This window comes from Hemibagrus wyckioides, linkage group LG13 (assembly GCF_019097595.1).
Source record: "Hemibagrus wyckioides isolate EC202008001 linkage group LG13, SWU_Hwy_1.0, whole genome shotgun sequence".
NCBI classification, from domain to species: domain Eukaryota; kingdom Metazoa; phylum Chordata; class Actinopteri; order Siluriformes; family Bagridae; genus Hemibagrus; species Hemibagrus wyckioides.
In genome coordinates this window covers 1,048,191-1,069,448 of record NC_080722.1, presented here as the reverse complement: position 1 = coordinate 1,069,448, position 21,258 = coordinate 1,048,191, and the positions used below count along the sequence as shown (strand labels likewise).

General features: G+C 39.8%; 2 protein-coding genes across 3 annotated transcripts in view; one reads left to right on the top strand and one right to left on the bottom strand.

The window, feature by feature from the left end:
* Nucleotides 1-8,135: 8,135 nt before the first annotated feature.
* ppifb (peptidylprolyl isomerase Fb) lies at nucleotides 8,136-14,490 on the bottom strand. The gene is made up of 6 exons (XM_058407189.1): nucleotides 14,230-14,490; nucleotides 13,286-13,316; nucleotides 12,663-12,751; nucleotides 11,039-11,135; nucleotides 10,094-10,169; nucleotides 8,136-9,296 (listed from the first exon to the last, which is right to left on the bottom strand). The coding sequence occupies exons 1-6, from the start codon at nucleotides 14,368-14,370 to the stop codon at nucleotides 9,161-9,163; spliced, it is 570 nt and encodes a 189-aa protein (XP_058263172.1). The 5' UTR covers nucleotides 14,371-14,490; the 3' UTR covers nucleotides 8,136-9,160.
* A 1,143-nt stretch (nucleotides 14,491-15,633) lies between these two features.
* The window catches only part of polr3a (polymerase (RNA) III (DNA directed) polypeptide A), a 55,966-nt gene continuing 50,341 nt past the window's right edge, over nucleotides 15,634-21,258 (top strand). The window contains exons 1-11 of one of the 2 annotated variants that reach the window (XM_058406799.1): nucleotides 15,643-15,794; nucleotides 15,832-15,893; nucleotides 17,634-17,769; nucleotides 17,901-18,038; nucleotides 18,216-18,387; nucleotides 18,622-18,776; nucleotides 18,869-19,108; nucleotides 19,422-19,584; nucleotides 19,691-19,827; nucleotides 20,159-20,262; nucleotides 20,367-20,508. In XM_058406799.1, the coding sequence (XP_058262782.1) occupies nucleotides 15,850-15,893; nucleotides 17,634-17,769; nucleotides 17,901-18,038; nucleotides 18,216-18,387; nucleotides 18,622-18,776; nucleotides 18,869-19,108; nucleotides 19,422-19,584; nucleotides 19,691-19,827; nucleotides 20,159-20,262; nucleotides 20,367-20,508 (1,431 nt within the window). In that variant the 5' untranslated portion in view covers nucleotides 15,643-15,794; nucleotides 15,832-15,849. Of the gene's footprint in view, nucleotides 15,894-17,633; nucleotides 17,770-17,900; nucleotides 18,039-18,215; nucleotides 18,388-18,621; nucleotides 18,777-18,868; nucleotides 19,109-19,421; nucleotides 19,585-19,690; nucleotides 19,828-20,158; nucleotides 20,263-20,366; nucleotides 20,509-21,258 lie in introns of both variants that reach the window. The other variant, XM_058406798.1, reaches the window with a different exon arrangement.

Here is a 21,258-nt window from a genome sequence, read left to right as displayed (position 1 = left end):
TATATAAAAATGAGACTGATGTGAGTGGGTGTGGCTTAAAATAAAACAATAACTTGGAATTTCAGTGTGAAATAAAAGTAGCGCTAGTGGGCGTGGTTTACAGACGGAATAACTACTGGAGGCATACAATAAATGGGTGTGGCTTACAGACGCTATACAGCAAGTCTGAGTTCATGTGTGGAAATAAGTGTGATGGGAATGGGCGTGGCTTAAAGACTTCTGACTGCATTGTGGGTGTGTGGGTGACGTTAAACTGTATGAGTGGGATAAGTCTATCATTAAATGGGCATGTCTTGTTCCTATAGGATAATAAAAGCCACAATGTGGGCCTGACATATAGACCTCTGACTGGAATGTGGGTGTGTAGGTGACGTTACACTGTACGAGTGGGCGTGGCCTAAAGTATATCATTAAAAAGGCATGTCCTGTTCCTATAGGCTAATAAAAGCCACGATGTGGGCGTGGCTTATAGACTTTATATGTTGATGTCTTTAAGATTATGCACAGAAATCGACATGGTTTGAGTAGGAGTGGCTTGAAACATTAGACTGGAATATGGTTATTGCCAGCCTGCACATGAGAATAAATTAAATAAATAAATAAATAATTAAATAAATAAACAGAGAGAGAGGGGAGAGAGAGAGTGAGAGAGAGAGAGAGAGAGAGAGTGATGTGAGTGATCTTGGCTTAGATATCTAGATTTGGAAAGAGGGCATGTCTGAGATTATATATGATTTCTGAAATTAAAGCAGAGTGAGTGGGCGTGGCTTACAGACTATATGTTTATTGTGAGCTTGAACTGATAAAAGCTAGGAATGATGTAAGACTTTACAAAGGAAAGCAGGTGTGTCTGAGTTCAGGTCGTGTGTGTGTGTGTGTGTTAAATGATCTGTGGGTTAAACATTCAGGGTGTTTGAGGATCTACACACACTCCACTGACTGAGAGAGACCATAAAAATAACAACCCAGTGCAGTTCCATCCCATACAACTCACACACACACACACACACACACACATATATCCTATATGCAGGGTGGAAGCCACACACTCAACCAGTCTGACTGGTTTCTGTTACAGGCCCTAAGAGTGAAAACCACAACTGTGTGTGTGTGTGTCAGTAGTATACACTCAGGGTGGTGTGTGTATGTAGGTAGTAGTTCATGTAATAAGTCAGTATGTAGACTGGAGTCTCCTGATGCCATGTGCTAAAATATTTAGCATTTCTATTTTTATTTATAGAATTTTCTGAGTCTCCACTGCACTGCTACTTCACATGTTTTAATTCTATTATTATATTCTTATTGTTTTTACATTTTTATGATTACATTTTGTTAGGATTATTTATGTGTATTTTGTGTGTGACTTTTATATAGATATGGAGATTACTGAACTGTGTGATATTGATGGTGTTGATGTTGATCATGTTGTTGTTAGTGTTGATCATGTTGTTGTTAGTGTTGATCATGTTGTTGTTAGTGTTGATCATGTTGTTGTTAGTGTTGATCATGTTGTTAGTGTTGATCATGTTGTTAGTGTTGATCATGTTGTTGTTAGTGTTGATCATGTTGTTGTTAGTGTTGATCATGTTGTTGTTAGTGTTGATCATGTTGTTGTTAGTGTTGATCATGTTGTTAGTGTTGATCATGTTGTTGTTAGTGTTGATCATGTTGTTAGTGTTGATCATGTTGTTGTTAGTGTTGATCATGTTGTTAGTGTTGATCATGTTGTTGTTAGTGTTGATCATGTTGTTGTTAGTGTTGATCATGTTGTTAGTGTTGATCATGTTGTTAGTGTTGATCATGTTGTTGTTAGTGTTGATCATGTTGTTAGTGTTGATCATGTTGTTAGTGTTGATCATGTTGTTGTTAGTGTTGATCATGTTGTTGTTAGTGTTGATCATGTTGTTAGTGTTGATCATGTTGTTAGTGTTGATCATGTTGTTGTTAGTGTTGATCATGTTGTTAGTGTTGATCATGTTGTTGTTAGTGTTGATCATGTTGTTGTTAGTGTTGATCATGTTGTTAGTGTTGATCATGTTGTTAGTGTTGATCATGTTGTTGTTAGTGTTGATCATGTTGTTGTTAGTGTTGATCATGTTGTTAGTGTTGATCATGTTGTTAGTGTTGATCATGTTGTTGTTAGTGTTGATCATGTTGTTGTTAGTGTTGATCATGTTGTTGTTAGTGTTGATCATGTTGTTGTTAGTGTTGATCATGTTGTTAGTGTTGATCATGTTGTTGTTAGTGTTGATCATGTTGTTGTTAGTGTTGATCATGTTGTTAGTGTTGATCATGTTGTTGTTAGTGTTGATCATGTTGTTGTTAGTGTTGATCATGTTGTTGTTAGTGTTGATCATGTTGTTGTTAGTGTTGATCATGTTGTTGTTAGTGTTGATCATGTTGTTAGTGTTGATCATGTTGTTGTTAGTGTTGATCATGTTGTTGTTAGTGTTGATCATGTTGTTAGTGTTGATCATGTTGTTGTTAGTGTTGATCATGTTGTTGTTAGTGTTGATCATGTTGTTGTTAGTGTTGATCATGTTGTTAGTGTTGATCATGTTGTTGTTAGTGTTGATCATGTTGTTGTTAGTGTTGATCATGTTGTTGTTAGTGTTGATCATGTTGTTGTTAGTGTTGATCATGTTGTTGTTAGTGTTGATCATGTTAGTGTTGATCATGTTGTTGTTAGTGTTGATCATGTTGTTGTTAGTGTTGATCATGTTGTTGTTAGTGTTGATCATGTTAGTGTTGATCATGTTGTTGTTAGTGTTGATCATGTTGTTGTTAGTGTTGATCATGTTGTTAGTGTTGATCATGTTGTTGTTAGTGTTGATCATGTTGTTGTTAGTGTTGATCATGTTGTTAGTGTTGATCATGTTGTTGTTAGTGTTGATCATGTTGTTGTTAGTGTTGATCATGTTGTTGTTAGTGTTGATCATGTTGTTAGTGTTGATCATGTTGTTGTTAGTGTTGATCATGTTGTTGTTAGTGTTGATCATGTTGTTGTTAGTGTTGATCATGTTGTTAGTGTTGATCATGTTGTTGTTAGTGTTGATCATGTTGTTGTTAGTGTTGATCATGTTGTTGTTAGTGTTGATCATGTTGTTGTTAGTGTTGATCATGTTGTTAGTGTTGATCATGTTGTTGTTAGTGTTGATCATGTTGTTGTTAGTGTTGATCATGTTGTTGTTAGTGTTGATCATGTTGTTAGTGTTGATCATGTTGTTGTTAGTGTTGATCATGTTGTTGTTAGTGTTGATCATGTTGTTGTTAGTGTTGATCATGTTGTTGTTAGTGTTGATCATGTTGTTGTTAGTGTTGATCATGTTGTTAGTGTTGATCATGTTGTTAGTGTTGATCATGTTGTTGTTAGTGTTGATCATGTTGTTGTTAGTGTTGATCATGTTGTTAGTGTTGATCATGTTGTTGTTAGTGTTGATCATGTTGTTAGTGTTGATCATGTTGTTGTTAGTGTTGATCATGTTGTTGTTAGTGTTGATCATGTTGTTGTTAGTGTTGATCATGTTGTTAGTGTTGATCATGTTGTTGTTAGTGTTGATCATGTTGTTAGTGTTGATCATGTTGTTGTTAGTGTTGATCATGTTGTTAGTGTTGATCATGTTGTTGTTAGTGTTGATCATGTTGTTAGTGTTGATCATGTTGTTGTTAGTGTTGATCATGTTGTTAGTGTTGATCATGTTGTTAGTGTTGATCATGTTGTTGTTAGTGTTGATCATGTTGTTGTTAGTGTTGATCATGTTGTTGTTAGTGTTGATCATGTTGTTAGTGTTGATCATGTTAGTGTTGATCATGTTGTTGTTAGTGTTGATCATGTTGTTGTTAGTGTTGATCATGTTAGTGTTGATCATGTTGTTGTTAGTGTTGATCATGTTGTTAGTGTTGATCATGTTGTTGTTAGTGTTGATCATGTTGTTAGTGTTGATCATGTTGTTGTTAGTGTTGATCATGTTGTTAGTGTTGATCATGTTGTTAGTGTTGATCATGTTGTTGTTAGTGTTGATCATGTTGTTGTTAGTGTTGATCATGTTGTTAGTGTTGATCATGTTGTTGTTAGTGTTGATCATGTTGTTAGTGTTGATCATGTTGTTGTTAGTGTTGATCATGTTGTTAGTGTTGATCATGTTGTTAGTGTTGATCATGTTGTTGTTAGTGTTGATCATGTTGTTAGTGTTGATCATGTTGTTGTTAGTGTTGATCATGTTGTTAGTGTTGATCATGTTGTTGTTAGTGTTGATCATGTTGTTAGTGTTGATCATGTTGTTGTTAGTGTTGATCATGTTGTTAGTGTTGATCATGTTGTTAGTGTTGATCATGTTGTTGTTAGTGTTGATCATGTTGTTAGTGTTGATCATGTTGTTGTTAGTGTTGATTATGTTGTTGTTAGTATTGATCATGTTGTTAGTGTTGATCATGTTGTTAGTGTTGATCATGTTGTTGTTAGTGTTGATCATGTTGTTGTTAGTATTGATCATGTTGTTGTTAGTGTTGATCATGTTGTTGTTAGTATTGATCATGTTGTTGTTAGTGTTGATCATGTTGTTGTTAGTATTGATCATGTTGTTAGTGTTGATCATGTTGTTGTTAGTGTTGATTATGTTGTTGTTAGTATTGATCATGTTGTTAGTGTTGATCATGTTGTTAGTGTTGATCATGTTGTTGTTAGTGTTGATCATGTTGTTGTTAGTATTGATCATGTTGTTGTTAGTGTTGATCATGTTGTTAGTGTTGATCATGTTGTTGTTAGTGTTGATCATGTTGTTAGTGTTGATCATGTTGTTGTTAGTGTTGATCATGTTGTTGTTAGTGTTGATCATGTTGTTGTTAGTGTTGATCATGTTGTTGTTAGTGTTGATCATGTTGTTAGTGTTGATCATGTTGTTGTTAGTGTTGATCATGTTGTTGTTAGTGTTGATCATGTTGTTAGTGTTGATCATGTTGTTAGTGTTGATCATGTTGTTAGTGTTGATCATGTTGTTAGTGTTGATCATGTTGTTGTTAGTGTTGATCATGTTAGTGTTGATCATGTTGTTGTTAGTGTTGATCATGTTGTTGTTAGTGTTGATCATGTTGTTAGTGTTGATCATGTTGTTAGTGTTGATCATGTTGTTGTTAGTGTTGATCATGTTGTTAGTGTTGATCATGTTGTTGTTAGTGTTGATCATGTTGTTAGTGTTGATCATGTTGTTGTTAGTGTTGATCATGTTGTTAGTGTTGATCATGTTGTTGTTAGTGTTGATCATGTTGTTAGTGTTGATCATGTTGTTGTTAGTGTTGATCATGTTGTTGTTAGTGTTGATCATGTTGTTAGTGTTGATCATGTTGTTGTTAGTGTTGATCATGTTGTTGTTAGTGTTGATCATGTTGTTAGTGTTGATCATGTTGTTGTTAGTGTTGATCATGTTGTTAGTGTTGATCATGTTGTTGTTAGTGTTGATCATGTTGTTAGTGTTGATCATGTTGTTAGTGTTGATCATGTTGTTGTTAGTGTTGATCATGTTGTTAGTGTTGATCATGTTGTTGTTAGTGTTGATCATGTTGTTAGTGTTGATCATGTTGTTGTTAGTGTTGATCATGTTGTTGTTAGTGTTGATCATGTTGTTGTTAGTGTTGATCATGTTGTTGTTAGTATTGATCATGTTGTTGTTAGTGTTGATCATGTTGTTGTTAGTGTTGATCATGTTGTTAGTGTTGATCATGTTGTTGTTAGTGTTGATCATGTTGTTGTTAGTGTTGATCATGTTGTTGTTAGTGTTGATCATGTTGTTAGTGTTGATCATGTTGTTGTTAGTGTTGATCATGTTGTTAGTGTTGATCATGTTGTTAGTGTTGATCATGTTGTTGTTAGTGTTGATCATGTTGTTAGTGTTGATCATGTTGTTAGTGTTGATCATGTTGTTGTTAGTGTTGATCATGTTGTTAGTGTTGATCATGTTGTTGTTAGTGTTGATCATGTTGTTGTTAGTGTTGATCATGTTGTTAGTGTTGATCATGTTGTTGTTAGTGTTGATCATGTTGTTAGTGTTGATCATGTTGTTAGTGTTGATCATGTTGTTGTTAGTGTTGATCATGTTGTTGTTAGTGTTGATCATGTTGTTAGTGTTGATCATGTTGTTGTTAGTGTTGATCATGTTGTTGTTAGTGTTGATCATGTTGTTGTTAGTGTTGATCATGTTGTTGTTAGTGTTGATCATGTTGTTAGTGTTGATCATGTTGTTGTTAGTGTTGATCATGTTGTTAGTGTTGATCATGTTGTTGTTAGTGTTGATCATGTTGTTGTTAGTGTTGATCATGTTGTTGTTAGTGTTGATCATGTTGTTAGTGTTGATCATGTTGTTGTTAGTGTTGATCATGTTGTTGTTAGTGTTGATCATGTTGTTGTTAGTGTTGATCATGTTAGTGTTGATCATGTTGTTGTTAGTGTTGATCATGTTGTTGTTAGTGTTGATCATGTTAGTGTTGATCATGTTGTTGTTAGTGTTGATCATGTTGTTAGTGTTGATCATGTTGTTAGTGTTGATCATGTTGTTGTTAGTGTTGATCATGTTGTTAGTGTTGATCATGTTGTTGTTAGTGTTGATCATGTTGTTGTTAGTGTTGATCATGTTGTTGTTAGTGTTGATCATGTTGTTAGTGTTGATCATGTTGTTGTTAGTGTTGATCATGTTGTTAGTGTTGATCATGTTGTTAGTGTTGATCATGTTGTTGTTAGTGTTGATCATGTTGTTGTTAGTGTTGATCATGTTGTTGTTAGTGTTGATCATGTTGTTAGTGTTGATCATGTTGTTGTTAGTGTTGATCATGTTGTTGTTAGTGTTGATCATGTTGTTAGTGTTGATCATGTTGTTGTTAGTGTTGATCATGTTGTTAGTGTTGATCATGTTGTTAGTGTTGATCATGTTGTTGTTAGTGTTGATCATGTTGTTGTTAGTGTTGATCATGTTGTTAGTATTGATCATGTTGTTAGTGTTGATCATGTTGATGTTGATAATGTTGTTGATGTATCATGTATTGTAAATGAACCCTTTATCTATCGTCTTGTTACACTCAGTAAAACCCCAACACTTCTCCTTTAACAGACAGAATAACTATAATAAAAATCATCGTTCTTGGTCACATGACCTCATTCCTGTAGGAAATAAATTTTCAGTTTATTTGTTTTATTTCATTATTTATTCGTTTGTTAAAAAGGATCACAATGTTGAATAGAACATCCTCACAGCGCCCTCTGGTGGCCTCTCACACACACACACACACACACACACACACACACACACACACACACACAATTACATTTACACATCGCAGTGTGCTTTAGTGTGATGATGATCATGATGTTGTTCCTCACATTCACGTCACTTTTTCATCTCAGATGAGAGAAAATTCCTCCTTATTGTAGAAGCTCAGCTAGATGCTAGTTCTGGGTTTTTCTTCGTTTATTTCTGTTTCAATTTTATTCTGTGTAAATGATCTTCAGTGAGAATAAACCACACACACACACTTCCTGTCAGATTCCTCTTCACACACAGAGCTAGAGAAAGAAACTTCTGATTTTCTCTCAGTGTGAACCACAAAATGTCGACACTGCTTCTGTTTTTTCTTCTTCCTCGTCCTCAGGAATGTGGTGATGTGAGCAGGAGGTGGATGTGTGAGATACAAACAAAACAGATTAGGTGATTCTGGAGTAAAAAAACATAAACATCTTTATCTCAGATATGTCTGACAATCTGAGCTTCTCATCCCTTCATCTACTCAACATTTCTCATAAACACTCATCAGGAAGACTTCACATCTCACACAGAACTGACACCAGGAGGCGCTCCATCACCTGCTGAGCTACAACAACGGGGGGGGGGGGGGAGAGAGAGAGAGAGAGAGAGAGAGAGAGAGAGAGAGAGAGAGAGAGAGAGAGAGAGCGAGACTCCAGTGTGAGTACTAAAACTTTAAGAATCATTCTGTTTGAGTCAACTCTTCTAAGCAACTCGTGCATGCATAAATGAATCAATCTCTTGGTTAAGTGACTCGTGAATCACCCTAACGAATCATGTGTGTAAGGAGTCTCCAGTGTGAGTGCTGTGTATCAGTCTGAGGTTTTGAAGGAAATGAATCACTTCAGGTTGACCAAGGCGACTCTCTTTATTCTTTAGGCAATTATTGAAACTAAACTGAATGAATCTACAGCTCAGGAGTTTGTTAGCTTTTTATTGCTGAGTTAAAGTCCAGCTCCAGCAGAACACGGTCCAGATGGAACTCCACACTGACCTCTGACACTCCCCACTCCGTTACACAATAAACACACAAACACAGTGAAATGTTTCAGTCACATATCATTCACACACCTGTACACTCAAATGATTCTTTTTGATTCAAATTAATCTTTTATTGAACTCCCTCTCACTCAGGGCTCCGCCCACCAGGCCAGGTGTGTGAGGAGCTGAGACAGGTGAGTCCCTGAGGATCGGCTTCAGGAAAACATAACACAGATATACGGCGTTCACATTACTGTGGGGAGTGTGGAGCTGACCGCTTCACTCACCCAGGTTTAGTCCAGATTGATTTGATCAGGATTCGGCTCAGATTCAGATCACAGGCTTCATTACCGCTTTATTGCTCTTAACGCTAGACGCTACCCTGAGTTTTAACAGCTCACATAACCTCAGGGGGTGTTCACGCTAGCTAGCTAACTCCGTTTAGCTTTAGCATTCTCTAAAGCTAGCCAGGTTGTTTTATTCTGGGAATGTTTTGTTTAAATTAGTAAGAAAACTGGCTAGAGAGGATATAACCACCCCCAAATCTGTTAGCTAGCTGGTATTATTTGTGAGGTGTTCTTTAACGTTAGCTAGCTAGCGTTGTTTGGCAGAATAAAGCCCATGAACAGGTCAGTCATCTATAAGGAGAAAAGTCTACAGAACAGAAGAGAGGGGGCAGAAAGAGAGAGGGGGGGCGGGGGGGGGGGGGGATGGGGGGCAGAAAGAGAGAGAGGGGGCGGGGGGGGCAGAAAGCGAGAGGGGGCAGAGAGAAGGGCTTATAGGAAGAGGAAGTGAAGAAGGGTGTGTTGTATTGTATCTGTATTGGAGTGAGGCCTGATGCTAATGTTCTTTAGGAAACACTGAACTTCAGACCATCATGTCGTGTGTGTGTGTTATTTGATTTCTCCACAGTCAGTGATGATGATCCTCTTGGAGGTTTTCCCAGAGCGCGAGCCGAACGCTTCCACCTTCTTCACCACCTCCAACCCCTCCTTCACACTGCCGAACACCACGTGCCTCCCGTCCAACCTGAACACACACACACACACACACACACAGTGAACAGGCATTTTATTTGTGAATCAAATAATTAAAGCAGAGATTTCGTAAAACCTGAATCATTTACAAAAGAATCAAATCAGAGTCAAATTTGTGATTCACTACAAAATGCATCATTACCTGAATCAACAACTGAATCGTGGTCATTCATTGACCTTATTATATAGAGATATATATAGGATATATATATATCATTTCATACAGAGTCAAATTAAACTGTGATTAATGTCTGGTTAAAGACATTAAATAATTTTCTGTAAAAAAAAAAAAAAGAAAAAAAGAAAAAAAAAGAATCAAATTATTTTTATGAAATATAATTCACATCCAAAATGTTTGGATTGAATCAAATCAAACTCAGAATGAAGTTTAATATATGACACACTGAATCTTTTTCTGATTGATGAATTAAACTCTACTCCGAGTTTCCACACTGCACTGAATCACTTCCCACAGAATTGAATCAATGTGTCATGAAATAAGAGTCGTTTTCGAAAGAATCGAATCAGAATCAACTCTTGGTAAGATTCGTGGATTAATAACTCGCTGAATCGTTTATGAAAGAGTGAAATGAATCGAATCGTGATACACTAACATTTAAGAACACATAAAAATGCATCATCATGATAAAAAAATGTAATGATAAAGCCTTGGATAAACAAACACATGAAAATCACACAGACTTTTCACACAGGTTCACCTTGGAGGCTGTTTAAATACACACACACACACACACACACACACACACACACACACACACACACACTTACCATTCAGTTTTTACAGTGCAGATGAAGAACTGGGAGCCGTTGGTGTTTGGTCCCGCGTTAGCCATAGACAGAATACCTACCACACACACACACACACACACACACACAGAAAGAGTTTATTAAAGAACACACGGGTACACTCCACCCCCCTCAGCATTGTTTGATGTGTGTGTGATGAGAGAATTCTCTGCCCTCAGGCAGCAGGTTCATGCAGGTCGACACACTGCTCTTTAACTCTTTCATTCCTGGTCATCAGGTTACACTCCAAACACAGACGTCTCCCTACACCATCATCCTACAGCTGTCTGAAAGTGTGTGTGTGTGTGTGTGTGTGAGAAGTGATATGTAATTGCTGTTATATTGTTACTCATACACATAAATTCAGTGTTAAGTTTCTCCAGAAAAACACTTTGTTAAAAACAATAAATAAATAAATTTAAAAGGTATAGTGCTATAAGAAATTATTAAAAAAAAAAATACATAGAAAATAAATGTAGAAATACATGATAAAAATATAAACCCAAATCTAAAAAAAAAAAGAATAAATGAACAGATAAATTATGAGATGAAATTATGAACTGAAAATAATTAATGAAAATGTTTCAAACAAATAAGATTTATAAAAAAAAATTAAATAAATAATAAAAACTAAAAATAAAAAATGCTCAATAAATTCACATCATTTTATTAAGATGAACTATAAATACGTGATAAACAAAATATAAACTTCAGTGTAAACTATTAGTTTAATTATATAATTATTTATATATATATATATATATATATATATATATATATAAATAAAGATATTTACATATTTATACATTAATATAATAAAAAACAAAAATAAAAAATAAATGGAGATGAGAGATGAAGATAAAACTGCAGTATTAATGAGTATAATAATAATTATGTGATGTTTGAGGAGGGGAGTGTTTCTCTCACCTGGTCCTGTGTGTTTCAGCGTGAAGTTCTCATCAGGAAACCTCGCACCGTAGATTGACTTCCCTCCTGTACCGTTATGATGGGTGAAATCACCACCCTGTACACACACACACACACACACACACCGGACCTGATGATGTGAATCAGACTCTGGTTTTAGTCTTCAAGATTCACTGAATTATTTCCTCCAGAAGCTGTAGATTTCATAATGAATCATTTTCTAAAGAATCACTACTCAACAGCAGCATCTGTGATTCAGTGAATCGTTTCCTAACAGACTGGATTTAAATTGAATCGTCATGAAATATGTTACTTGAATTAAAAATAATAAATTGATTCACTGAATCATTCTGTAATGAATCACTACTGAATCAAACTGGGTGAAAATCTCAGCTAAGAACCAAAATAAAATCAAACTGATGTGATGTTCAATTGATTCAGTGAATCATTTTCAAAAGATTCAGCAACGAATGAGCACACTAAACATGTAAAGGTAATGGAAATAGGACTGAAATTTGTTCCAACGGCTGAAATGAAACCTAACAGGAAAAATATCATTAACCTCGAGGCAGCATAAAGAATCCTTTTGTAGAGACACGCCTTGTTACATGCAAATGATAACAAGCTTCAGTTATGGAGTGAAGAAATAGGAACAATAGTGTCTGAGATCACACAGGTGTAATTATAACCTGTAACAGACAGGCGGGAGTCTAGGCCACGCCCCCTGGCTCAGTGTCGTGGAGTAAAGCTGCTGAGTTACATCACCTTTCTGCTCTAATGATGATTAACACACCTTTTAAATCTCTCTGCCTCTTCTCTCGCCCCTGCGTTGCCATAGAAACCATAACACGCAGAATTAGAACAAATTCACTAATTAGAATTAAACCTGCGCTACTGAATGAATTAATCAACACCTTCTGGCCAATCAGAGCTCAGCAGCACTGTGATGTAAGCATGTGACAGGCTTCTGACCGATCCACGTTTCCATAAGCTCACACTGAAGGGACGATAAACACGGCTGTTGTGGGCGTGGCCTCGTGTCAATCATCTCTGAGGAACAGAAGCGCATGAACCTGTAGCTAGTGTGTGAGTGAGACCCTACAGCACACACACACCTTTTACCCAGAAACCTGGACACACTGACAGGTGATGATCTACGCTCTCCGAAGCCTCGTTAAAGGTCACCATGTCCTCATGAGAAAGCTTCGTTTTAAGAGGTAGAAAAGATGAAAGGGTGAAGGTTGGAGATGGGCTCCAAGCTCCAGATTAGTGTGTGTGTGTTTCACTGAGAGACGTGTTCCTGCCCGCAGTCAGACTCCATCTATTCATTTACACAGTGTGTGTGTGTGTGTGTGTGTGTGAAAAGAAGAAAAACATGTTACATCCTGCACAGGAACGAGAGAGAGACAGAGAGAGATATACAGACAGACAGAGAGACAGACACACAGAGAGACAGACTGTGGTTAACTGTTTGTCGCTCTGCTCTTTTCACTTCCTTTATCTTCAGAAGGAAGTGAACTCTCAGTCTGTCAAGTCTGTTACAAACCACAGAACACATCACACACACTAACGCACTGAGAGTGTGTGTGTGTGCTTGTGCTTGCGTGTGTGCTTGTGTGTTTACCTGACACATGAACTGTGGTATGACTCTGTGGAAGATGGAGCCTTTGTATCCAAAACCGTGTTCTCCTGTACATAGAGCTCGGAAATTCTCTACACACACACACACACACACACACACACACACACACAGAGAGAGAGAGAGAGAGAGAGAGAGAGGATTTTTAATTTCAATTCCTCTGAGGTTTAGCACACACACACTTTGACTTTGATCGGATCTCTCCTTCTCATCACTCATACACAAATCTCCTGATTATTATGGGATGGAGGAGATGATATTTTTGAGATGATTACTAGTCAGACTGCAGAAAAGACTCAACCACACACACACATGCAATACAGTAGAGTTAAACAACTGGAAACTTTACAGAAATACAAAAAAACGTGGCTAATCCACAGTAAAGCCCATCTGGTGTGTGTGTGTGTTTTAAATATCATTTCTTTCACTGACCTCAATCCTGTAACACTAACACTAAATGTTCACGGTTAAATGATCTTCAGTACTGTGACCTGATATTTCCATCATATCGCCTGATACTACTCTATCCGTACATTATTAATACTCTATAACTATGTAATAACATTAGTGAAGTTTGTCTTTTTTATATGATTTTTGATCACACTAACCTGCTGTTTTTGGGACGATGTCTGAGTCCAGCTGAAACACACACACAAATGTTATTAAATAACACAATCAGATTAAATTTACTGAAAGAAAGAAAGAAAGAAAGAAAGAAAGAAAGAAAGAAAGAAAGAAAGAAAGAAAGAAAGAAAGAACTCTCGGTGTGTAAAGTTTCTACACTCTCTCTCCTGCACGTGCACGAGCGCACCTCCTTGCGTCTAAATCCTGCGACTGTTCGTGCAGCTCACACATACTCACTTTTTAAATAAACAAACAAATTATATATATATAAAAACACTTAAAAAATGTCGCTGGGAGTCCTTACACGGATACTTGGCTAAACGAGTTATGACATTTTAAAACGCCACGATTTGATCATTCTCACTTAAACAGTGAGCTTCGGCGGCTGTTATGGTTCAGCGCTGATGTCGTTAGCACGCCACGGAACATCAACATTCCTGATTTACTTGTGTGAAATTATTATTTATATCTATGTTACAAACGCCATTTCTTAGCAAAAAGTGCTATTTAATAGCTAGTTAGTTAACATTATAAGTTTAACTTAATAAAATTATTATTTAGCATAGCGTCCTGTTTTTTAATCAACAGGAAACCGGAAGTCTGTGGGATGCAGGAAATGTTGTGGAACATTATGTGGTGGCACAGCGACCTGCTATCGCTTAGAGTCAGCTTAGGTTACCGGTTAAGGTTAACTAGGTTAACATTATTTTAGACGATTATATTAATTAAAACTACTATGATGGAATTCATCGGTTTTGCACTGGTTTAGTAATAAAGTGTCGCGGAATGGCTTAAAAATTACATTAAATAAAACCTAGCACAGTATATAGCGTGATAAACAACAAACAACAACAACGCCTTTCAGTACATACACACACACACACACACACACGGTGTTATGTAGAGAGTGTGTGTGTGTGTGTTATACCTGGAAGGTGACTCTACCCAGAGGTTCAGTGTCCGCCGCGAACTCCATGAACACCACCGGCCTCTTACTGCTGCTGCACGAGCGCTGCGCTATAACGGCTAGCGCGCGCGCTTTAACCAGCCTGGAGCTCAGTATCCACATGGCGAGTTTTAACAGATTATAACGGAGCTATTCTCACGCTCTGGCTCTGTCTCTGTGAGTGAAACACACACACGCTGTCAATGTGAAGCCGTTAAACTTCTTCTTCTTGTCTGACTCTAACAGCGGAGCGCCCTCTGGCGGCCGGGAGAAGAGCCGCGCCTCAGAAACGGTCACAAAATTTACACCTGTCACTACTCGATCTGTACCGGAAACACGGTCTGTACTGCGCATGTGCGGAAACTCGGGCTTTGTTCTGCGTTGCCAACACATTATAACTTTATATTATTATTATAACAACAGTATTATTGTCACTACTCGATCTGTACCGGAAACACGGTTTGTTCTGTAAAAGCGTCCACTTCTTGTTTATTTATACGGCAGGTGTTTATAACACTGTTCTTATAATAATACTAATAATAGAAACTTATGTGTTGCTGGCAGCAGTTTCACGCAGTACAAATCGTGTTTCCGGCACGGATCGAGTAGTGACAAGGACTACAGTAATAAATGAATATTAAATAACAAAATTTATTACAAAATATATAAAAATATGTACACATATATTACATACTGAATTTAAACCATTTAACCTCTCCGCTGTTCCACCAGCGTGAAAGAAACAGCTCTGATATAACACCATTAGTGAGTGATAGTCTCCATCTAGTGGTCACACTGTGTCATTACATATTTAACTGATACACTGCACTCTGTCTCCTGGGAGTGATATCTATCTATCTATCTATCTATCTATCTATCTATCTATCTATCTATCTATCTATCTATCTATCTATCTATCTATCTGTCTCTGATCTATCTATCTGTCTGTCTATCTATCTCTCTGTCTGTCTATCTGTCTGTAGACACCTGTGTTGTAGAGTATTATTTTATGTGATTAAATTAAATTAAATAGAGAATAGAACAGTAAGTGTAGTGTGTAAAAGTTTAGAAACCCAGTTCAGTGTATATTATTATTATTATTATTATTATTATTATTATTATTAATAATAATAATAATAATAATTCCACATGATAATGAATCCTCTGAATCTTCACACTTTATTCTAAGACCTGAATTATTTCTTTTTCTCTCTTCAGTTTCTCTTCACTTCAGAAATCAATAAAATCCTGCGGTTTGTCCACAAACTTTTCAATCTGTAACTGTATCACCCTTCCCCCGCTCCTCTAGGTGTCGCTGTTTCTCCACGTCATTGCCAGCGCACCCGCAGTAGAAGAAGCCACGCACCGCTCCGGCTTGTTTGTTGTACGCATGCGCAGAGTATGGTCCTGTGCTGCAGCATGTGATGGCAGTCTGCTGCGTGTCTCAGGGCTGAGAGAGACTGTGTGTGGGGATTGATCCTGAAGGAGGACAAGAGAGGAGAAGAGAGACTGTGTGTGGGGATTGATCCTGAAGGAGGACAAGAGAGAAGAGAGACTGTGTGTGGGGATTGATCCTGAAGAGAGGAGAAGAGAGACGGCACCATGGTGAAGGAGCAGTTCAGAGAGACAGATGTGGCCAAAAAGATGTGAGTTATTCCTCTAGACAGATGTTTATTCAGGAACATGAAGCAGCTCTGAGTGTAAAGTAAACACACACACACACACTACACACACACACTACACACACACACTACACACACACACACACACACACACACGGCTACAGCGTTTCTACTAAACACACACACTCTGCTGAGATTATACCAGTCCAACACACACACACACTACACACACACACTACACACACACACACACACACACACATACACACTGCTGAGATTATACCAGTCCAACACACACACACACACTACACACACTACACACACACACACACACACACACACACTCTGCTGAGATTATACCAGTCCAACACACACACACACACACACTACACACACACACACATACACACTGCTGAGATTATACCAGTTCAACACACACACACACACACTACACACACACACACATACACACTGCTGAGATTATACCAGTTCAACACACACACACACACACTACACACACACACACATACACACTGCTGAGATTATACCAGTCCAACACACACACACTGCTGAGATTATACCAGTCCAACACACACACACACACACACTACACACACACTACACACACACACTGCTGAGATTATACCAGTCCAACACACACACACACATTCTCACACACACACACACACACACACACTTGCTGACGCATCTGCTCCTCCGACTATAATCTCAGCAGTGTGTGTGTGTGTGTGTGTGTGTTGGACTGGTATAATCTCAGCAGTGTGTATGTTGGACTGGTATAATCTCAGCAGTGTGTGTGTGTGTGTGTTGGACTGGTATAATCTCAGCTGTGTGTGTGTGTGTGTTGGACTGGTATAATCTCAGCTGTGTGTGTGTGTGTTGGACTGGTATAATCTCAGCTGTGTGTGTGTGTGTGTGTGTGTGTGTGTTGGACTGGTATAATCTCAGCTGTGTGTGTGTGTTGGACTGGTATAATCTCAGCAGTGTGTTGGACTGGTATAATCTCAGCAGAGTGTGTGTTGGACTGGTATAATCTCAGCAGAGTGTGTGTGTGTGTTGGACTGGTATAATCTCAGCAGAGTGTGTGTGTGTGGACTGGTATAATCTCAGCAGTGTGTGTGTGTGTGTGTTGGACTGGTATAATCTCAGCAGTGTGTGTGTGTGTGGACTGGTATAATCTCAGCAGTGTGTGTGTGTGTTGGACTGGTATAATCTCAGCAGTGTGTGTGTGTGTGTGTGTTGGACTGGTATAATCTCAGCAGTGTGTGTGTGTGTGTGTGTTGGACTGGTATAATCTCAGCTGTGTGTGTGTGTTGGACTGGTATAATCTCAGCAGTGTGTGTGTGTGTGTGTGTTGGACTGGTATAATCTCAGCTGTGTGTGTGTGTTGGACTGGTATAATCTCAGCAGTGTGTGTGTGTGTGTGTGTGTTGGACTGGTATAATCTCAGCAGTGTGTGTGTGTGTGTGTGTGTGTGTGTGTGTGTTGGACTGGTATAATCTCAGCAGTGTGTGTGTGTGTTGGACTGGTATAATCTCAGCAGTGTGTGTGTGTGTGTGTGTGTGTGTGTGTGTGTTGGACTGGTATAATCTCAGCAGTGTGTGTGTGTGTGTGTGTGTGTGTGTGTGTGTGTGTGTGTGTTGGACTGGTATAATCTCAGCACAGGTGACAGTTTGAGTTGTGAGAATCTATTATTCTGTGTTTTGTAGTGTGTGTATTTATTGTGTGTGTGTGTGATGACAGAAGCCACATTTGTTTTGGGATGAAGTCGGCGGAGCAGATGCGTCAGCAAGCTCACATTCAGGTGGTCAGTAAGAACCTGTACAGTCAGGACACGTCTCACACACCACTGCCCTATGGAGTGCTGGACCACCGCATGGTACGTACACACACACACACACACACACACCACTGCCCTACGGAGTGCTGGACCCCCGCATGGCACACACACACACATCTCTCTGTTTGTTCTTTTTTCTCTGTCACGTGTGTGTGTGTGTGTGTGTTTAGGGGACCAGTGAGAAGGACCGTGGCTGTGAGACCTGTGGGAAGAACCTGGCGGATTGTTTGGGTCATTACGGTTATGTGGATTTGGAGCTGCCCTGCTTTCACATCGGCTACTTTAAAGCCATCATTGGCATCTTGCAGGTCACACACACACACACACACACACACAGTAAAGTTACAGTAATCTAACATACAGTAAATATTCATTATCTGTGTTCCTCATCCTCACTTTCTTACTGTATTATAGTATAGAAAATTCATGTTGAGAAGTATTCAGTGTAGAAGTGTGTGTGTGTGTGTGTGTGTGTGTGTGTGTAGATGATCTGTAAGACCTGCTCCCGGATCATGTTGAGTAAGGAGGAGAGGCAGCAGTTCCTGGACTATCTGAGGCGTCCCGGGTTGCCATACCTGCAGAAACGCGGCCTGAAGAAGAAAATCTCAGATAAGTGCAGGAAGAGGAATGTGTGTCTGTACTGCAGCTCCTTCAACGGTGTGTGTGAACACACTCCACACACACACACACACACACACACACATGTCTGATCCTCTACACTCTGAAACATGTTATTATTGAAGTGAAATGAACAGGAAATCTGTTACTTCTGGATATTCTAGAAATTCCTGTGTCTTGTCAGTTTAGCTTCTGCCTCAGTGACAACTAGCACTCATTAGCACTGTGTACTCTGTGTGTGTGTGTGTGTGTGTGTGTGTGTGTGTGTGTCAGGCCCGGTGAAGAAGTGTGGTCTGTTAAAGATCATCCATGAGAAGTATAAAAGCAGTAAGAAGGTGGTGGATCCCATCGTCTCAGATTTCCTGCAGTCCTTCGACACAGCCATCGAACACAACAAAGAGGTGGAGGGACTGCTGACACGAGCGCAGGTAAAATACATCAACCATGATCTTTAATAGAGTTCCATTTACATATCTTTATAACTCTCTCTCTCTCTCTCTCTCTCTCTCTCTCTCTCTAGGAGAACCTGAACCCTCTGGTGGTGCTGAATCTTTTCCAGAGAATTCCCATTGAGGATGTTCCTCTGCTGCTTATGAATCCAGAGGCGGGGAAACCTGCTGACCTCATTTTGACCCGCCTCCTGGTTCCGCCCCTCTGTATCCGTCCCTCTGTCGTCAGTGACCTCAAATCGGGTACTAATGAGGATGACCTTACCATGAAACTGACCGAGATCATCTTCCTCAATGATGTCATCAAGAAGGTCAGTGCTCCCCAGCTAGGGAAACTGGGAATGAGCTAGGTCTAGGGAAACTGAGAGGGACTTGGGGAAACTGTGGGTCAAATCGGGTACTAATGAGGATGACCTCACCATGAAACTGGGAAACTGGAGAGGGAGTTAGGGAAACTGGAGAGAGAGCTACTTAGTAAAAACTAGTAAAAAAAAAAAAGTAATCTGAAAGTATGAAGATAAAGATTAAATAATGAAATGGCAAGAGTAGATGGAGATCAGGACCTTGGTTGCCAGATTGGTGTATTTTCTCACTCTGGTGTTACTGTGGTGTTTCTCTCCTCAGCACCGCATGTCAGGAGCTAAAACTCAGATGATCATGGAGGACTGGGACTTCCTGCAGCTGCAGTGTGCTCTCTACATCAACAGCGAACTCTCAGGAATCCCGCTCAACATGGCGCCCAAAAAGTGGACCAGAGGATTTGTACAAAGGCTGAAGGGCAAACAGGGTACACACACACACACACACACACACACAGAATCTTACCACACACTGACCCCTACAGTTTCTTTGTAATTTTATTACTTCATATAAAAGTCTGAAACTTTCTCCAGGGCGTTTCCGTGGTAACCTGAGTGGAAAGAGAGTAGATTTTTCCGGAAGAACCGTCATCTCTCCGGACCCGAACCTGAGGATCGATGAGGTCGCTGTTCCTGTTCACGTCGCTAAAATCCTCACTTACCCAGAGAAGGTGAGCAGGAAAAAACTCAATAATGAGATCATTGAATCCTTTTATCACACAGGAAACACTTTAAAAAGATTGTGTGTGTGTGTTGGATTGTGTGTGTGTGTGTGTTGGATTGTGTGTGTGTGTGTGTGTGTTGGATTGTGTGTGTGTGTGTGTGTGTTGGATTGTGTGTGTGTGTGTGTGTGTGTGTTGGATTGTGTGTGTGTGTGTGTGTGTTGGATTGTGTGTGTCCCAGACATCCGGCATGTGACATGTTTCAGGTTCTCAGATGAGCGCACTATTTTTATTTGTTTAGATGTTCAAATTTTTTATTTTTTATTTTTTTTACCTTCAGGTGAACAAAGCCAACATGGAGCTGATGAGGAAGTTGGTGAAGAATGGACCAGATGTTCATCCTGGAGCTAACTTCATCCAGCAGAGGCACATGCAGATGAAGAGGTGAGGGACTCTGTTCCAGGGTGGAGATCAGACTGATGTGTTTTTGTGACTTTAGATCAGACTGGTGTTAGAGCCGTGTGGTGTTTCTGTGTTTCTGCTGTAAGGTTCCTGAAGTACGGGAACAGAGAGAAGATGGCCCAGGAGCTGAAGCTGGGGGATGTGGTGGAGAGACACATGATCGATGGAGACATCGTCCTGTTTAACCGACAACCCTCACTGCACAAGCTCAGCATCATGGCACACATCGTCAGTAACAACCACTGGCACACCTTCACCTGCACCCCAACACCCTGACACACCTGCACCTGCACCCCAACACCCTGACATACCTGCACCTGCACCCCAACACCCTGACACACCTGCACCCCAACACCCTGACACAACTGCACCTGCACCCCAACACCCTGACATACCTGCACCCCAACACCCTGACACACCTGCACCTGCACCCCAACACCCTGACACACCTGCACCTGCACCCCAACACCCTGACACACCTGCACCCCAACACCCTGACACAACTGCACCTGCACCCCAACACCCTGACATACCTGCACCCCAACACCCTGACACAACTGCACCCTGACACACCTGCACCTGCACCCCAACACCCTGACACACCTGCACCCTGACACACCTGCACCTGCACCCTGACACCCTGACACACCTGCATCTGCACCCTGACACACCTGCACCTGCACCCCAACACCCTGACACACCTGCACCCCAACACCCTGACACACCTGCACCCCAACACCCTGACACACCTGCACCCCAACACCCTGACACACCTACACCTGCACCCCAACACCCTGACACACCTGCATCTGCATCCTGACACCCTGACACACCTGCACTTGCACCCCAACACCCTGATACACCTGCACCCTGACACACCTGCACCCCAACACCCTGACACACCTGCACCCCAACACCCTGACACACCTACACCTACACCTGCACCCCAACACCCTGACACACCTGCATCCTGACACA

What these genes read in the sequence shown, in the direction of transcription:
- ppifb (XM_058407189.1), bottom strand. Translation starts at nt 14,370, where the DNA reads ATGTGGATACTGAGCTCCAGGCTGGTTAAAGCGCGCGCGCTAGCCGTT. An exon ending in TACCACAGTTCATGTGTCAG is followed by an intron (nt 11,136 to 12,662) that starts GTAAACACACAA and finishes GTGTGTGTACAG; the next exon opens with GGTGGTGATTTCACCCATCA. An exon ending in GCTGAAACACACAGGACCAG is followed by an intron (nt 10,170 to 11,038) that starts GTGAGAGAAACA and finishes TGTGTGTGGTAG; the next exon opens with GTATTCTGTCTATGGCTAAC.